This window comes from Cyprinus carpio, chromosome A5 (genome assembly GCF_018340385.1).
Source record: "Cyprinus carpio isolate SPL01 chromosome A5, ASM1834038v1, whole genome shotgun sequence".
In the NCBI taxonomy this organism is placed as follows: Eukaryota; Metazoa; Chordata; class Actinopteri; order Cypriniformes; family Cyprinidae; genus Cyprinus; species Cyprinus carpio.
Window position 1 is genome coordinate 39,333,765 of NC_056576.1, and position 20,720 is coordinate 39,354,484.

The 20,720-nt window shown below is 36.4% G+C and overlaps 1 protein-coding gene across 2 annotated transcripts in view; it reads right to left on the reverse strand.

Moving 5' to 3' along the window:
• Positions 1-12,655: 12,655 nt before the first annotated feature.
• Positions 12,656-20,720, reverse strand: part of LOC109060153 (LIM/homeobox protein Lhx3) — a 9,765-nt gene continuing 1,700 nt past the window's right edge. The window contains exons 1-6 of one of the 2 annotated variants that reach the window (XM_042757187.1): positions 19,545-19,940; positions 17,162-17,333; positions 16,870-17,072; positions 15,342-15,493; positions 14,781-14,952; positions 12,656-14,382 (exon numbers count right to left, since the gene is read on the reverse strand). In XM_042757187.1, the coding sequence (XP_042613121.1) occupies positions 13,955-14,382; positions 14,781-14,952; positions 15,342-15,493; positions 16,870-17,072; positions 17,162-17,333; positions 19,545-19,650 (1,233 nt within the window). In that variant the 5' untranslated portion in view covers positions 19,651-19,940 and the 3' untranslated portion in view covers positions 12,656-13,954. Of the gene's footprint in view, positions 14,383-14,780; positions 14,953-15,341; positions 15,494-16,869; positions 17,073-17,161; positions 17,334-19,544; positions 19,941-20,720 lie in introns of those variants that run through there. The other variant, XM_019077301.2, reaches the window with a different exon arrangement.

Here is a 20,720-nt window from a genome sequence, read left to right on the forward strand (position 1 = left end):
AGCGGTGCATTTTGGATTAAGTGTGTTCGTAAGACAAGGCCAAAGAGCAGTAGCCCGACACTGACCTCTGACCCCTGAGATCTTCTGCAGAACAACCGTCAGCCTCAACAAGTTTGCAGAGATCAAAAATAACATCTCTCTAGAAATGCAACTGATTTTGATTTTGATGAAATAAGTGACAGTCATTACTCGTGAATCCATGCTTTAACACTTAACATACACTCACACTTTTCAAATAAACTAAAAAACTAATTTCTAGTGAGAAATAAGCTTTGTAGAAACTAAATATTAGATGCGAATGGCAAAAGCCCACTTTAATTTAATACAAAACCGTGGACTTTATGTGAAGACACACGCTGACTGGACAACTATAACAAAAACTGCATGAATATTATTGGTACAATAGTTTATTAAAGTAAATGTCATCACAGAAAGTGTGCATTTAGATTTTAGTGATGCGCATCTGTTTTGTCAGTTATTTATTCTTTTGTTCACAGTCTGTAGTGCATGTGTTTAATGTGAGAGCATCTGCCCAGCAAATCAGCACTTAGCTCTTATTTTAATATTCATGTATTTATTGTACTCATTCCTCTAATGTGGCTGGACATGCATATGCACACATGCATCCTGCACAGTATGAATTTTATGTAAAACCTCCCCATAACTCCATAGGACATGGTGGGACACACAAGTCGTTGTAATTTCATTACTTAAAAGGTTTGTGTATATGTTATGGAACAAAAGAGGGAGGGTCTTATTTGACCTGTGTGTGTGTGTATGTGTGTGTGTGTGTGTGTGTGTGTGTGTGTGTGTGTATGTGTGTGTGTGTGTTTGAAGTGGATGTCTAGATCAACAGAGTGAACCAGCACATGGCACATTAAATAAACCAAGTGGCTTTCCCAAACATTACAATAATCCATGCGCTCAGATTGAACATGCATTACTGCTGCAGGTAGAACAATCTCAGGAATTATAATATCCTAAGAAAAAGCAGCTGATGTTTGCTTGTGGTCTGATCTCCAATCATCTCTAATATAAAAACACCCAGCGTCTGTCTCATGTGATCTCTAGCTCTATTAGGAGATGAGCTGAAGGTTTTGCTGCTGTTTGATGCGAGTCAGTGAACATGCAGCGAGTCGTTCTGAGTCTCTGGAGAAGAGCCTTTGAACCACACATCAAAAAACATGAGCCACCTCGGGTGATTCCTTCATTTAGAAAATGTTTGTATGAAACAGTTTGAAGAGTTAAACTGCATTAGCTGAAGATCAGCAACTCAGTCACTACAGATCATAAATATCATAAATATAAAAAGATAATAAAAATCCATTAATTCTAGACTGTAAAAATTAAGGAGCTGTTATTACTTTATTTCACACTTTAAATGATTAGTGCAACCGGGGATGGTAATGTAAAACATATACAAATAAATAAGTAAATCAATAAAATAAAATAAAAAACAACATAAAACATTTTTTAAAATTAACTGAAATAAAATATAAGATTAAATGAAAAAAATGTATTACTTGAATTTCAGAACATTTCTCATTCTCGTTTAGTTAAACTTAGAATAAATAAAGTAAATAAAGTAAAATTATTAAATGAAAATTACTAAAGTATAATTTTAGACATTTTAAAAAGTAATACAAATGCCAAAAACCTTATAAACTATATATATATATATATATATATATATATATATATATATATAATGATACTTAAATAGCACTGTATTTTAGGCTAGAATAAAACCATTTTATGTAGATGTGATTATAAAGCAAAATTTTTCCTTTTTATTTCCATTTGACATCTTATACTAGTATGTGAGAAAGAAAAAAGCTAAATGTTTTAATTTGAAAACATAGTAATAACTATGTAATGACTAATGTAATTAACTATGTCATATAGTCATTGCTTATTTACAAGCATAAATAAGTCCTAATGTGACAAAAGAAATAGTTGTGTACCAGCACTACAGACAGGTCTTTCAACACACACACACACACACACACACACACACAGTTAAAAAAAAAAAAAAAAAAAAAAAAAAAAAAAAAAAAAACACACACACACACACACACACACACACATGCAATTCTATTAATAAAAGGACTGCCAATCCATAATGTGGAAATCATGTTGCCCGGTATCGATTGGTCAGGCACATGGAGGGTGTGTGTGTGTGTGTGTGTGTGTGTGTGTGTGTGGCTCAGACACTTCAGTCTATTGGATTGAGATTCTCTCGCCATCTAAGGGTCAGAGATCGGCACGTGTCTGTTTGATCAATATCATGGCCAACCTGTGTGATCATTCACCATAAACACACACACACACGCACACACACACACACACACACACACACACACACACACACACACACACACACACACACACACACACACACACACACACACACACACACACACACACACACACACGAGCACAGCATGAAGAGAGTCACCAGAAAGCTCTTAAGAACAGATTCAGATTCAGATAAACACTACACCAGACATTCACTAAGTTCCCTACATTTTCTTAAACCTTAATGTAAAAACAGCACATGTATTTCAGTGATGCACATGTAAGATGTCACCTCATCCAGAACTAATAGAAGTGAAGCACAGACCATATCAAAGATCTACAACATGAGAAATCTTTAATTATGAGACTAAAACACACTTTGCTTCTAACTTTTTAACAGACACTATGAAAGCCTATTTCATCATCAATTTTTTTTTAATAGGCAATTGAGATCTCATAATTCAGACTTTTTTCTTGCAATTTTAACTACATCTCAGAATTGAGAGTTTATATCTTGTAATTAATAGAAAAAATAGAAAATATAAAAAATAAAATGATCATCAGATAAAGAGTTATAATTGGCTTTTTCATTTTTGTTTATTCCGTGGTGGAAACAAAAAGCAAAACAAACAAACAACAAACAGAGTTTTGAGATATAAAGTCATAATTCATAGAAACATAGTCAGAATTGCAAAACATATTCAGAATTGTGAGATAAAATTAATTTTATTCCATGGCAGAGATTGTGAGATATGAAATCAAGAACTCTCAAATGCAAGATAGAAGGCAGATTTTTGAATTAAAACGTCATATGTTTTTGAACCAACAAAAAACAATACAAAAAAATATTGTGAGATATAAACTTGCAAATGCAATAAAAAAGTCAAAATTGTGAGATAAAAATATCATTCTGTTATTCTATGTTTGAAACAGGCTTCATTAACTATCTAATCTGACCTTCAGTCATATATAAATAATAATCAGATCTGCTAATGGGTATTACTGCATGAAGCACATGCTTTAGTTTATCTGAGGAAAAATTTCTACTGTGTGTTTGTGTTGTCCTTCTCTGCGTCCTTCACACACCCTTGAGCTCCAGCTCATTTCCATATGGAATGCAAACAAGTTCCGGTCTGTAGCTCCGCCCCTTCTCTTCACCATCATCACCCACACACACACACACCCCACAACAGATGATTGCGTTTCCTCCAGGCATCATCCAGCACCTTCTCTCCTGACTCTATCCTGTTGCTGACCTCTTTTCCCTGCGCCTGCCGATGAGGTAGGTTTCAATGAACAGCAAGGTCAAGACGAGCTCATCTATTCAATGCACTCCCTTATTAGGGGATAAATAATTTTGATCAGGACTGAACCTTGAACCTTGAACTGTGAGCCCTGGAGAAAATTTATTTCTATCTGTCATAGCCTGCGTCTTTCTGTCCGTGCGCTTGATAGTTCCATTAGGACAATGAGAGAATCCAGGCATTCTGCTTATGCAATATTCCACCGTCCATTCTGTGAGAACAAGGGTAATCTCTCTCATCTCTTTCTCTCACCTGTCTGTATAGTATGGGCTATGAAAGTCCCTCTGACTAAGAGACTAAGCTAATTACTATGCATGAATATAATAATCGGCTAATGATATTGTATAAAAGCATTATAGAACATATATCTTTGTATTATATAAACCCACTCAAAAAATATTTTGCTGAACTTAATTCAGTTATTTTCTAAACAAAGGATTCATCTGTAAACTCAAACGGAGAAAGAAAGAGTAATTAGTCAAATGTGCTTCAGTTAAATGTGTTTAATGGCCAAAGTAAGCAAAAAAAAAAAGAAAGAAAGAAAATTCTAAAAATATTTTAAAATACAGGCACTGGAACAGTACATTGGGTCATATTTTAAAGACTTTTCTTTATTTTATTTTTTGATGTTTATTTATGTGGAATTTCTTCTTTCTTTGAGTTAAACAACATTTTATTCCTAAACACAAGCAGAAACACCTTCAAACCGTGACATACAGAACACGAAACACTAAAAGTCTCCCTCTTTTCTCTCTGAGCTCAGAAACACATAAAACAGCACCTCATTTCAACATTTACTCTCTCCATCCAGTTCCATGCAAAGCGCGACCAGTTTCATTTAATGCCAGTGCAAATGATTTATGTATACTGCCAACAAAAACAGATTCAATCAGCTGTTTTATGCAATTGAGTGACTGCACACTATGAAATTATATTAAGAAAATGCATTTGAATGCACTTATTTGCTTCAAGTAAATTTAACAGTAGCAAAAATCAGTACAATTTCATAAGTGGTACATTTAAAATACTTTTCTTGATCTCAGTGAGCTTCAAATGATCATTCTCTCATCCTCAGATCTTCGTAAGCATTTATGATTTTCTTTGTGCATTTATTTGTGCATCTCTCATTCAAGATGGCGTCGTCTGTGTCTGTGACTCTGATCCACTTTGGACAAAACTGCAAAATCATAGAGAGCATGATGAGATTGCTGCTCTGTTATTAATCTTCAATAAATACATCTTGACCTGAGGATTACAGCCCCCACCCTTCCTACATAAGACCATCTTACTGACATGAATTATGAAAAAACAATGAAAGGACAAACAAATGTTCCGACCTAGATTGTTCCAAAGGGATTTAGGAGAGTTCAGTTCTTCACTATATGACAGAGTTTATGACGATTATGGAATTAAAACCATATGAAAATAAAACATGTCCAGTATAGCAGAGCAGTCCTAACAGAAAAAAAAAAGATCCAGCATGATCACACTTGTTGTGTTGCGTAAATTTATTTATTGAAAACCATGATACACTACCACTGAAAAGTTTGGGGTAAGTAAAAATTTCCAAAAATATTTAAAAATCATGTATGCTTTCGTTTATCAAGGATGCATTAAATCGATCAAAAGTGACAGTAAGATATTCCCAATGTTACAAAAGATTTCTATTTCAAATACATGCTGTTCTTCTGGCAGTACTTTCTATTCATCAACGAATCCTGAATAGAAAATAAATCCTATTTATGACAGTATATTAAATATATATTTGGTATTTGGAATGATTTTTGTTTTTGATATTGATAATAATTGTTTATTTTTCTTCGAGTAGGTGTTTTGTGTATTATTATGATTGTTAATGTTAATGTTGAGACTGGAGTATGGAGTAATGATGCTGCAAATTTCACTTTGATCACAGGAATAAATATTTATATTCACATAGAAAACAGCTATTTTAAATTACAGTGCTGTTTTTACTGTATTTTTGATTAAAAAAAAATGAGCAAGAAGAGACTTCTTTAAAACATTTAAAAAATATAATGGCCGCTTAGTGCAAACACTTTTCAACTTTAGAGACATACAAATCCTTTGGGGTTCACAAAATAATTAATTCATGCTTTTGTATGATTATGTAGGTTGGTCAAATCACATATATTATTATATACCATAAAGGCATTTCTGGGCATGCTTCCAAATTACATTACTAGTCTTTGATGCTTACCTGGAAAAAATTCAACCACCAGATCTTCAGTGGGACTTAATGAAAATTCCTGGGGCGCATTCAGAGCAATCAGCTCCATGCTCCAAGTTGCGGAATGAATTTCAAACAATTACTCCTTTGGAAACAATTCCTTCTTTCCATATTTTTAAAAATGTGCTTAAATGTGTATTGACTGACCCATGTAATTGTTTTAATTAATCTATGGATTTATGGATGTTGTTTACAGTTTTTTTTTTTAATTTAAGGAAATTAAAAATAAATGAAATTCATTTAGATGTAAGATTCATGAAATATGTGATGCCATTGCATTTGACAGTTAACATGTGCACCTTACTTTACATTATTACAGGTTCACTGTGTATTGTTTTCTTTCATTCAAAAGAGCATTTAATTGGACAAAAATCTGTGCGGTGCAAGATGATGTCATCAGGAAGAGAAAGACTGTGCATGACTGAAGTATATAGATGAGTTCAAAGCTACAGACATCATATATGCTTTATTTTATTAGTCAAGAATGGGATTTATTTCTAAATACATCTCACATCTCAAGCTGTTCATGCATAAGAGTGTTTATGCTTTAAATACTGTCAACATGTTGATACTTCATGTTTCAGCATTTATCTAAATGTTCCTGCATCCTGAGACTCTGCCCAAGATCAGCCTGAAGAGCAGTTATCATGAAACAATAACATCTGAATGACAGAAGTAAATGCAGGTGGGCTGGTTTTTCCACGCGGCTTTCATCTAGCATGATAATGATGTCCTGCCGTCTGCTGCCACGTAATGGAAGCAGTTCTGAACTGGAAAAAAGACCCGCCACCTGATTGATTTGTTGTCAACCCAACAACAACACAAGCAGGAATTAATGTGCCACATGTGCAGCATATTAAGACATTGTGCAACAGCGAATAAGCCTTGTGCTCTTCACCGAACGTCTGACCATTTGAAAAGCTAAATGAATGCATTAGCTCTGTTCCAAAACCTAGTAAACTGCCTAACTAGACAACAATTCCAGGCAGCCTACGTAACATTAGGTGCAGTTCAACATGAAGGCTGAGAACATTATGTTAAAGCAAAATTGTGATGTCTTTTAAAATTAATATGATGGTCAAATTCTAAGGCTTCACTGCATGTACAGTGAGATCCAAGAGTCCAGGATCTCAACATTTAATTCAAACATGGAATCACTGTTAGGATTTTGTCACCTCCAGGGCTGTTCTTTGTTCTGAATAGTTTAAGCGTGTTAACTGGATGGTTACTTGGTGAATTCTATGGTTATTGTAATTCTGTGGTTATTATACTGCTCTGGCTGGTTTTTAGGATTTTGCTAAAGTGTGGTTTCTTGTGGTTATATGGCTTTTCCGGCATGTTCTGTGTGATTGATGGTTGCTTGGCTTTTGTGGGTTGCTGCCAGGGTGGTTACTGGTTACTAGGTGGTTGCTATGTTGCTCCAGCTGGTTGATAGGCCATTGCTAGTGTGTTCTAAGTGGTTGTTAGGTATGCTGGTGGGATGTTCTGGATGATCCTTCATCATCTGGTATTTTTCTTGCTCATTAAATTATCTTCCAGGTGAAAATTGCAAGTTTGAGCATGTAGAAAATCTGCAAGTCATTATTTCAATGACTATGAGCAATAATAGTAATCCTGATGACTGACTTTGCAAGCCACTAATGCATATCCTTCTTTTTGTAAAACACAAAACATTCATTATTGCTTTTGAGCATTTCATAAATAAATAAGTTAAAATAAATAAGCCATTGGTTAAATCATAGTAAAAATGAAACTTGTTTTATTAATCGTCATCCTCACGCCCAGCTGTGATAATAACATTGTATTCAGATGAAGCACTAACAAGTGTGTCAGCATGGCACATGCCCTCAGACCCCCAGTCCAGCTCAGAGACGCACCCGTGGGCGGCACAGACCGGACCGAAGCTCGTATGCCTCGTCCGTGATTTATCATCACATCAAAACGGCAGAATCAATCAGCACCAACCGCACCAACCTACAGCTGTGCTGTGTTAAAAAATGACCTCCACGTACAGATGCACAACTCAAGATTGATATTCTAATGGCATGTGTGGGCCGCTGCAATGTGGGTATTTCATACACACTCACACACAAACACACACACACACACGGGCGCACAGTCATTTGGCAGTGGTGAGGAATGGGCTCTTCACAGCACGGCATAATTGAAAAGTGTGGCGTCTGTGGGGACCATCTGTGTCTGTGTGCTGTGTGGGTCTGAGCGGGGCAGACGGCGGCCCTCGGGGAGCTGTTAACACCTCATAGACATAAAGGGCCCCTGGGGGACTGCCGAGCACTCAGAAGGGCCTAATGAGATAGCCGGTGATTACTGAGGTTCTGGGAAATAAATGAGCACGATTATCAGTCTTTCTGAATCTGATTTCGGTCGGTGTTGGTGCTTCAGATTTTTGAGCAGAGATGCTTCGTTTCATGAGCATCTTATTTTTGGTTTTTGAAAATAACACACAGGGAAAACAATGAGAGAAACTCAAGAATCATTATGAAATCATGAAATTAGAGAAATGTCACAAATCCAGCTTGGTAAAGTGTTTGAACGCTGAGCTTGATCAGCGGACTTTGTAGTGTTTGTGAAGTCAAGCATTGCTATCACTATACTTGTGCAATGAATGATTCCTTAAGTCAAGTGTCTTGTTGAGGAGAGTTTTGCTTTTACTTCACACAATGTTCATCTGCTGGGCCATAAAACTGGTGGAAAAATCCTGAAGGAGAAACCAGAGCAATATTTTCGGACCAGAAGATCACAGAGACGTCATAGAGAACGCAAGCAACCTAACATAGTAACCATCTAAACAACAATGCCAAAACATTGTGGTAAGATTGTGTTTTTTTTTTTTTATGATTACACCAGTCACATTTAAAATGTCAAATATCAGTATTTAACCCTCGTGCTGAAAATCCTTTGCTTAACTTGGTGTTCCTGGTAAAAAATGACCGGCCTTTTAAAAATTGCATATTAAATCTCTTATTATGCTATATTATCATCATCTTTCAGTTGGCACAGGTTTTGTGTTTCTTTTTGGAACTGATTGAACATGGCCTCACTGATCTGAGCTTATGCTCCTCAGTTTTTGAGTGAACATTGCCAAAATTATCCACAAATAATGCTTTGAGCATACGCTTAAATCAATGAGACAGATGATCAATCAGCTGCAAAAAGAAATACAAAACCTGTGCTAATCGTAATAAAACTTTTTTCTTTTATGCATTATTGTATTTCAGACTTATCTCTTTGTTGTGTTGATTTCTTGAGACATACATGGTTTATTTGATTAAATGAAATATGTTGTCAGATACCATACTAAAACCTTTATTTAACACCTGCTCAAATCCTTTAAACCTCACTAAAGCATGCATTTTTAAAAAGGAATTGTTGAGAAAACCGGAAATACATGCATTAAAATGCATTAGGTTCTCTCACCTATTGTACTGTCCTAACTAACACTACTTCATTGAGGCAACTTCTGATTTCTACAAATTACTATGCATAAATTGATCTATAATTTTGGTAGCCATTCAGGACTCTTAATATATGTAAAGTGAATTATGCTATTTTATCAAATCTCAGGAATGGTGATAACAAAAAAGATGAGCTCTTAAGATCAAGACACAACAAATAACTAACAATAATTACAAAACAGCATAAGCTCAAACAAAATTCAGTTAACAGCAAAACAACAGTAATGCTATAACAGTAACTATATCATTTATTCACGCTGCAATGCATTCTGAATTATTGTTCAGTTTAAAAAAACCTTTCTTTAGATAACTGTGTTTGACTAGTTTGAAGAACATTTGGGCGAATTCTGTTGATCATGTGTTTTGTGTAGTTTCATAGTTCATAGTTGTTTTTTTCACAGTGTTGTCTCATCCTCCAGCATGACTCTCTCACACAGCAGAGGATATTACTCATTAGCAGAGTTAATTGATTGTTTACTCATGAAAGTCGTTGAGTGCTGTAGTGTATCCCAGAGGCCCAGCAGACACGGGCCGCTCTGACTGTGTCTTTAGGGCTGCTCCATTAGGCCTGAATGCTGCGGGTGACGTGTGGGACCCTGGGGAAGTGTTACTGCCAGCACTGATTTACTCTGGCCATCTGACGCCAAACCAGCTGTGAGATCCACCCACATGTACAGTAGCTTCCCTTCAGCTGACCAGAACACTGTGACTAATCCTGTCATATTTGGACACACAGTACTATTAGACTTCGTTTAGCAGTAATTCAACATGCTTATGATCAAAAGGTGAATGTGCATAAATTGCTTTAATAATATCCAAAAACTATAGGCAGATGCAGTATGTTTATTACACGGTGTGTTTAATCATGAGTTGTTTTGTTTAATCATGAAATGTTTAGTATTGCACCCAAATTAAATCTTACTGAAAGCATGTTTTGAGATATCTTCCTCAAATTTGGAGCACAACTTGTTTAAGATAAGATAAGATAAGATAAGATAAGATAAGATAAAATAAGATAAGATAAGATAAGATAAGATAAGATAAAATGAACTTTATTGTCCTGAAGGAAATTTGTTATAGGTTAAAACATGTTTTGAAAAAAAAAAAAAAAAAAACCGTGAGCAGCACCAGAGGGTTAAATATCTGATTTCATCCATAAAAATAAATTTTGGTTGGTATAAATCAATATATTTAAGTTGATTCAATGTTGCTAAATAATATTTTTAGCTTGAATAAAACTTGTTAATTTAGATTTTTACCATTTTTAGGTTACTTTCTTCTTCAGTGTGACACACTAAACAACATAATATTCTGCAAGAATGTCATCAGCTAAAACCTATGAAACTTGATTACATTACATAAAAGTGTAATCAGTGCCATATAGACTGTCAATATAAGTGCATTTATGTTAGTACACGTTTTGTTCATTCTTCTTTCAGTTTAACTGGAAATATATTTTTATGAATTAGATATCGCTTGGTAAATATATGTCTAGATGTACTGATCAAGCTAAGCAGTATATTCTGCATTTCACAGAAAATAATATAATTACATTTAGCTATAGAAATCAAAATTTTTAGATTTTTATGTCACAAATCTGAAATTTATTTTCAAATATCTATTTTAAACGCTATGGTTCTTATAAAACTTATGCAACAACACAAAGCATTATAGGATGAATTAATACAGTAGGTGAATGATGCAACAGGCCACACACACACAAACAACTAGAGGGAATTCACTTTACACATTATATGCTGGGAAAATAACCCTTCTTACATAAAAGCACCTGTGTGAAGCGCTGCAGTTAATGTGAGTGTGGGAAGGATAATCTCTCAGTACGGTTCACACAGCGGACATCTGCATGTGTAATCTGTGCTTTATTATGTCTCGATCACACACCTGTCACTGCAGCATCTGACGTGAGAGGAAAAGAGAAAACCTGCCTTAAAACTCTTGTCTGTCTGCTTAATCAGTGTGAACAACCGTTTTACTGGCAAATCCACCGGAGCTGCTGGTGGAAGGTTTTCTGTAAACTGACCAGAGCTCAGATCTGCTCAGATTAGCTTTGCTTTTATATTTCATTGTTGGGCTGAGTCCCACATGCCTCACGTTACATGGATCCCAATTAAAGCTACACCAAATGACAGAAGCCCAGTCAATCTTATTTAGAAGTTTGAGAGTTTCCAGAATGGTGAAAAGAAAGACTCAGGACAGAGTTGATTCAGACGGTTCTAACCTTGACAAGACTGGAGGAGAAATTCAGTTTAAATACTCTAAAACTAAACTAAATGTTTAGAGTAAATAAAATAAAAAAAAGAAAAAATCTGGCATTAAGGTTTGCAAAACAAATATCAACAACGCGAAAAGTTCTTATGAGAAGTTCCCTCTTGCAAGTTTTCAAATGGATTAGCCTACTTATTTTTCTTTTTTCCACTTCTAAATATAGGAAGCATGCTTTTTCATTAAAAAATGTAGAACAAATTATGCTCTAACTTATGTGTAACTGATGCTTTACCTACATTTACATTTTTTTCATTGGCTGCCATAGAGAATAAGGCAGAAGGTGGACAGTGCACACACTGAGCAAACACTTCTATCCAATTGAGTGCCTTGCACTACAAAGAAAACTGGCCAACCAATAAGAGTAGCTATTTTGGTCATGTGCCCAGAGCTGTTGCTGTTGTTACGTAAAACAACGACTTAGTGGCACAAGAAAAGACAATTTTGCTAAGCGACCTGGCACTCTTGCCTCTGTATTCTTGTATTTGGTATTGTTTGATAAATACTATAGCAAATACAAAAAATACGAACTACTTTTTGAAAAGGTGTGAAATAGGCACCATAACTTTCTTCTAGGCTTGTGTCAGAAACGAAAAGTTGCATAGCGCCTTGTGTAGCTTTTATAGTGCACTTGCATTTTCATTCAAACCGTCTGCCGTTTTTAGCACTGCTTTAAATAGACAAATGACATGCATAATCGGACCGAATTTTCAATAACGGTGTAAAAATATGCATTTATTTGAAGCACCATACATTTTGTTTAATCATTATGTTATATTTAACACTTTTGTATGGCTCTCAACAGCTGCAAATATCACTGAGTCAAGTGGAATTTACGGTTCAGGTAAAAACTTAAAAGAAAATCCAGCGTACATCCAGGAAGTCCCGCGCCAGCCGAGTAACCGCCATTGAGATGAACAGCTCCCATCAGGTAAAAATGATTCCGACATGAAGGCATAACTGATTTGGACTTTCTAATTATAGACCCTTAAAGCATGCATGCATGCATGCATACATTAATAAACAAACAAACAAACAAACAGTTTTTGGGGGTGCGTCATTATACCATTATTTCGAATAAAATACAACCTCCCACTCACAGCATTTCATCTGTGTAATTGAATTAAATTGTGAAATTGTAAACAAACCGAACCCTGACAAGCTAATAGATTGAATATTTCTGTCCCGTCGGGGCAACCGGGTAAACATGGCACACTTATCTCCAAATCGACATGTTGCAGTAGCGTCCGCCTCGAATTTCTCTGCTAAAGAGGCGTTGAACTCTTGATACGGCTCTGGTCACAAGCCAGACCGGCGGTCCATTATCTGTGCCCTGATATAAGATCGATGTGATTAATCTCGGAAAAAAAGAAATAAATATCCAAGCCCGTTCTAACGCTCTCGCTGCCAACGAGCCACTGGAGAAACCTTCCCGGATCAGATGGCCGCTCCTCCGCTTTACAGAGCGCAGAACAATGGGGAGGCTATAAACGGCACAGAAATTTGCATCCTTTTAGTAAATGAAGAAATAAAAAACACAAGCCCACAGCGCTAAAGAGCTCTGACAGGAAGCAATGTCTACTTGAGGATTTCACTGACAAATTTATTAAAGACCTTTAAGACTTAACCATCATCAGAGAGAATAAATAAGACATAAAACATTTTTTTCACATAACACATACAGGAGCCACAGCGCCTCGGCCAAACGTTTTCAACACAGTGAAATTAACAAGACACGTCTGAAAACACACAAATGCATAGAGGAACTCCTACTGAATAGAAAGAGACAACAGCTAGCCTACAACTTGTCTATCCCTGTTGTGAAACATACAAAGTCTCTGTGATCATATAGTCCAAGGAGGTTGTATAAAAATAAAGACTCCACATTGATTAAATGTTATATAATGTATATAGACATTTGGCAACGACCAGACACTTGGACCAAACTGGTGAAATCACATTTATACACATCAGTAACAGCAATGATGGATGATTTCATTTTTCTTGGTGCACCATACTTCTACCTTACTGTAACTGACTTGAATTCTCATCTTGAAGAAGAAAATAAAATCTTTGCATTGTCGTATAGGCTAATTAAAAGTCATGGACTAGGTATAGTAAAAGTTGGTGAAGAGCTCCAATAGTTGCTGAAAGCTCCCGACTCAATGTCGTGTCCTTGTAGAACCAACCAGAAGTTCAAAACCTTGGCGAGACTTTTCAGCTCAAGTCTTGGGTCCATCGCTAACCAATTTTAGAGAAGATACAAAATTCATCTGCTTTGTAATCCCTATCCACTGGTGGAGATCTACTCTAGGTCTCTTTCCAAATGTGCATCTTCAAAACTATCAGAATTGGGCATGATCCACTTCATCCAGCCAGGATGCTGGGCTCGCAGGGAAGTCCGGGTACCCACCACTGCTTCCCGTGGACAAATCAGAGCTCGGCCCGTTTCCCCCGGCCATCATGCGAACCCCCGGAGTCATGTTCTGGCCTCCGCTCTGACCCATCATGGGCAGGCCTGACTCTGGGTAGACCAGGCTGGAGATGAGGGGCTGGTGTCTGGGAAGGGCCTGTAGTGAGCCTGGAGACTGCGGGAGGCTGTAGGGGCTGCTGGCCTGGATGTCGTGGTATTGCTCCTGTGAGGGAATGATGGCACCATGCTCCAGCGGGAAGGGTGGATGACCTCCACCCTGACGACTCAGAGCCGGAGAGCTTTCGCTCAGACTGCTGTAAATGCCATTGGAGTGACCCAGCTCCGACATGGGCGGCTCATCTGCATGCAAAAAAAAAAAGAAGGTTCTTTTAAGAACTGTTAAACTGAACGATTCATTGGGGATCCTAAATGGCTGTGACACTGCTGTGAAAAGCCTCTTCTGGGACCTTTTTCTGAAGAGAGTGTGGCTGTTTGTGATGGATGCCAGAATTACAACCAAAAATCTCACTGAAAAACTGGCATGCAGTATATCAGAGCTCACACTTTTTCCATTTATTTTCTTAAACAAGCTTTTCAGAAAATTATTTAATAAACAGTTCTATATTTTAAATCAGACTGGCTTTGATGTTGCAATATTTGATTCAAAGCAAAACATTTTTTGAAAATCATTCATGAACATTTTGGGGTATATCACACACATTAGTCATATTTATATAGGGTTCTGGGAGCAAACATACCCGTGAAAGAGACCTCAGCATCGCTGTCAATGCCCTCCTCCAGAGTGCTGTCTTTATCCGATTTGGAGCTCCCGCGTGACCTCTTCATGTTTCTGAAGTACTGTCCCCATCTCTGCCTACCTGCATCTTTTTTCAGTCTTTTCTCTTTGGCTCTTCTGTTTTGAAACCAGACCTGCGCAGAGACGTGGGTAAATTTCACACCATTGCTGAACTCACAAAATTTCGAGGCGCCACTGTAAAAAGTCTATCTATTCTATATATATATATATATATATATATATATATATATATATATATATATATATATATATATATTAGTGTTTTAATTTCAGTTAACTTAATTGTCAGTGAACCTACACAATTGTACTTCGTGTGATAACATTTAGGCTATTAACTGATTTTATTCAATTCAAATCTATTATTTAATGTCACGGTGAAAGTTGCATTTTTAGGGGTGAGATAAATAACCGCGCTTTTTTGCGGTGTAGGCCTAGTTCTGTTGTAATGCACATTTGTTGTGTTGAGAATGAGCTGTATGTGTGATGTAGATGTAGCTGTTACCTGCACCACCCGCATGTCGAGGCCGGTCTCTGACGACAGCTGCTCCCGCACGTGGCGCGCGGGTTTCGGTGAGTTGTTATACGCGTTCTTCAGCGTCTCCAGCTGTTTGGCGGTGATTGTTGTGCGCGGGCGTTTTGCTGTCGAATCCGCCTCTGTAATATAAGAAACAGATTTTGATTTATAAAAACGAATTTATTTCTAATTATGCAATTAGGCTACACCTTTATGTTAAGTGATACGGCATCATTAAGGTATACTCTTCTTAAATTATGACTATGTATTATATTCTATTTCTATTCTATTCTATAAGGAAACACATGTAAATTAAATTATTAATTTCAAATAGTATCTAACTTTATTCCAGTCAAAAGTATATTATTATTATTATTATTTAAATTAGGTTAAAGGAATGCAAGTTGCACATTATACGTTCTATTCTATTCGAATCTGAGTGTCGGTGAGATGAAGAAGGCACTGAAGGCCTGTATTAAACATTTAGAATGCAGTTATTCAGTGTAATGTAAGTTTATCTGCTCAATGAATGATGCTCAGGGTCTCTTCCAGACCCCGTTCTTAAATAATTCACAACGAGCGATCCGTCTCTGTAATATAAGAAACATATTTTAATTTAACAAACTAAATTATTTCTTATAGACATTACAATCTATTTTCATTTCGAGATGTATGCTCGTTTTATCATCCAATCTATTCTATTCTAAAAATGCCCGTTTTCTTTATTTTCACAGATGGTTCTAAGAAGAACCTTTAACATCCATGGAATCTTTCTTTTGCACGAAATGTTCTTTATGTTTTCACACTAAGAATTAAAAAAACAAAAAAAGCAGCTAAAAGGTTCGTTGGGGATCCAAAAATTGTTCTTCTGTGGCTCTGTTGGCAAAACCGCCTTTTGGAGCTTTTATTTTTAAATGTCTATTCTATTCTATTCTATTCTATTCTATTCTATTCTATTCTATTCTATTCTATTCTATTCTATTCTATTCTATTCTATTGATGTTAACTGAAACGCATGTTTTTAATATTTAGAATGCGCATATTCAGTGATGAGCTGTGTAACGTGAGTTTTCAACGGATGACAATAAGGGGCTTTCCAGGCTCCATTTCCAAATAAATCACTAAGCAGTCCGATTTGTCCAGTATTAAAGCGCTGAATCTGTCTGAAAACTGCCCTGAATGCAGATTGTGTCTCTCTGGCTCCATAGATCAGTTCTAGTGCGTGTGTACACGTGTGTCACGGCGTTGGCACTTATCGATTTGGAGGCTGGCGAGTTCGCAATTACCTGAGCCGGGTCAAATGTTTATGGACGAGCCCACGACCAGCGAGATTAAGCTCAAGAGTTAAAAGCGGTCAATCAATGTGAGGTCATCGAATGAAAGAAGTAAAACAATTAAGACTTAGGGAACTGTGCTTGCTCATACAAAACTGAAGTAGGCTAGTCTAACTTCTCTGATTTTCTCTTACAAAAATAAACATCTGCTAAATAATCAAAGGTGTCCCGTGTGCACGTACCTCTCTGTTTGGCGGTCTCGTAATCGGCTTTACACACCAGTCGACTGTCCTCCATCAGGTAATACTCGTCACCTGTGGCCAGCTGCCTCTTACATACGATACAGGCGAAGCAGTGCAGGTGATACACGAAGTCCTGCGCCCTCCGGACTACTTGTGTCGGCGGAATGCCCTGCTGACACGCAGCGCACTTGGTCCCGAATCTCCTGCAGGCAAAATACGGTCAAACACCGGTCAGATGGCACCCGAGGCGTGAGGGTGAACGATATGAAACAAGTGATGAAGAAGGACTGACTTGAAGAAGTCATCTTTGCAGTAGACACTGTCGCCTCGACTGAAGCATTTGTCGGCCAGCTGAGACTGACAGTCGCTGCATTTCAGACATTTGCTGTGCCACTGTCGATCCAAAACCTTCAGGATAAAACGATCGACTATGTGCTGGTTACAGCCTGCGCAGACTGGAATATCTGCAAGAAGAAAACAAACGGTACATATCAAATACTGTATCAGAATGAAATGCATCATGAACCTTTTTTGCGAATAAAAAAAAAACAGTTAATTTTTAAAAAAACCAAGTAAAAAATGAAAAAAGACAAAACATGCAAAAGACGACGGCTATTTGTTGCCCTGACCGAGTAATTTCGCTTTATTTAAGTGATGAACGACGCTTTCATTTGTGCTTTGATTATAATGTGCATTTAATTTGTTTTTCAGTGTGGTTTTATTTACTAAACATATCCGTTAATATTACAAATATATATATATATATATATATATATATATATATATATATATATATATATATATATATATATATATATATATATATAGCCTATATATATATTTACATTACATTTACATTTAGTCATTTAACACGCTTTTATCCAAAGCGACTTTTTTTTTGTCTGGATGTTTATTACAAATGAAGCCATATTGGAAGGATGAAGAGCAAAAGTCTGCTTTTTTCAGTAAAACATCAAAACACATGATATTATCGCGATAATATTCCCCAAAAAGTTGTGATTGCGCATTCCGTTTTTACGCATGAAAAAGAAAGAAAGAAACTAGTTTTGGCAGTAACTTGCTAGTTTTGGTTGGGGTGGTTATATCCCCCCATCCCCCACAAACTACGCCCCTGTTCATTGTTAATATTAGTATTACTATAGGCCTATAATAATAATAATAATAATAATAATAATAATAATAATAATAATAATAATAATCTTTACATTATTATTATTATTATTATTATTATTATTATTATTATTATTATTATTATTATAATACAATATTACAGCATGTAAGCACAGTCTTGTGATAAATCACAATGCAATTCAAGGTCACAGTAAATACACCGGTAAACAGTCGAGCTTTTATTAAAGTAATCATTCTCTTTAACAAGGTAAAACTGAAAACTTTAATGTGTTCATTTAGTATTGTGTACTTAAGTATTTATGATATAAATCTTAAGTCTGTTTTTGTTTAAAAAGCTTGCATAGAAACTTGAATAAAAAGCAACACCTTTTCCATTACTACACCGGTACATAAAGCACATAAAATAAAATCAACGACATGAATAAATATAACAATAACAATAATTAGCTACACACTATTATTTTTGTTATTATTATCATTATCATCATTATTATTTACGTTGTCCTCAAAACAGTAGTTTTCATGTGCTTCTGTTGATGCTAAATGCTAAATTTCTTGAACCCGCTTGCTCTGTGGGCGTCCTTAAGTAACAGTTCTCTGTAACCATATGACTGACATAAATATCCAGAAAACACACCTTTGATTACATCTTCTTTACTCTAACAAATTTGGTCAAATTCTGATTAAAATAAAATTAAATCACGATCCACCCACTCGAGATTTTCTTATTAATAACAATAACAAATTAATAAATAAGGCCGAGGCGCGTTTTATCTGGCAAATCAAGTGTCTTTGAGCTTGTAGCTGCTTCTCTGACATCAACACACACGTCATGAACAGGTGCACGAGTACCTATCAATTATTCAATCAACCTACAGCTCTAATTATTAGTCTATAGCAGAAATCTCACATTTTTCATTAAAACATAGCGTCTGAGATAGTTTCTGTCCTCCCGCAGCCTTCATTCAGAATGACGGGCTGTTTCTGGAAAATTTTCATTGTTTCTCAATACTCATTGTAATGTTTTAGTGTTTTATTTCGTTTTCTTTCTGTACACCAAGGACTTTCCACCTAGATACAAATGATCAAACCCCGATTTTGCACCTTAATATCTATCATGCGCGTCAAAGTCAAAAATGGGAAATGTTGCCGATTTGTGGAAACAGAAAGATACAGACATATGTTGTTGTGAGCCGCTGTTTAAGATTTAATCCCACAGAAACACAATCATTCCTAATCCAGAGCATTAGAGCAGCACAAAAAACGTTACGCATGCAGGAGAAATAAACTCTTCTGAGAAAAGATCCACTCCACCATTACAAATCATCTATTAAAATTAAACACAAAGAGCATTAAAAACAGTCACCCAAAGTGCATTTTTAAATGTAAGGATAATTAAATTACAATCTTTCAGCAAATGTGCAACTCACGCAAGATTGGATTAATACTCAGAGGTGCTTCTATTTTTTTTCTAGATCTGAATTGATCTGTAAGTTTCTTCCGTGCTCTGATGTCGGCTGTACCTTTCCGTAACTCCTCTCTCTGCGTGAGTAAAGCCAGCAGCATCTCCGTGTGATGAGAGGACGGCTCTTTCGGCGAATCCCGAGCCTTATTCTGCTCCATTTTCATTATTCCGATAAAGAAAGACAAAACGCGTGCGATTATATACTATCTAAGAGTTATCTGTAGCGCAGAATTGGCAGAAGACGCGCGCGTGCCAGAAACACATCCATCGCGCGGTGACTTTCTGCGTCTTGTGGCTCTTGATGCGCAGTAGAAACGCCGCCCCGTTACTTTGGTGACTGATAAAACAAATGAGCATCACCTGGACAAAACCAGCACAACAGCCTCACAGAGTTTCTGTGAGAAACGTCCACTGAATATTCACTGTCCACATAATCATTTTAGTACTTTTGCGCGTGAGACACACAAAATATTCCTCACGCTATTTTCCATAAATGTGTCATATGATGCCCCTCAACTAGCAACAATTAGTTGTGAAGGATGGCGACTGTGTTTCCCAAAAGCAAGTGTGTGTCCATCACATAAACATGCGCGTGCACCTGTCAAATCCCAATCTTGATCTGGATCTGAAGTAGCCTATTCAAAATACAACCTGTAACAGTGTGTAAAGCACACTGGCAAAATACACCCACTGCATTTGCAATTAAAGAAGAAACATGCGAATACACAAGAAAGACTAGAAATATGCGTACTGACACGTCTAATGCATTTTGCTGTTTACTTAAAAGTAAAAAGTCTAATTAGGGTAAACATCAGTGTCTGAATCATTTTCGATAGACACACACGATGAAATTGGCGTCATTTAAATCAAACAATTTCTCCGCTTGTCTTCTTATTTTTTTATTCTCAGATGAATGACACAGTTGTATGTAGTTTTGATGGACAAGAAACCTTAACACCGACGCAAACAGATAATAAATGCAAATTTCAAAGCGAATTAATTATTACAATGCCCAGCTGTAGAAAGTTTTCCACAAGATGTCAACGCAAACAATACAAATGAATCTGTCTCTGACCAACGCACTTTTTTTTATCAACCTGTAGATTGGCGCAATGCTTTTGCTTCTACAAAGCGAAAATGAGTCATGTCTCTTTGAGATGCACATAAACTGCGAACTTTTAAATCCAGATCATTTCATTTCTCTACATCGATTTGGGTAAGACAACTGTTTGCT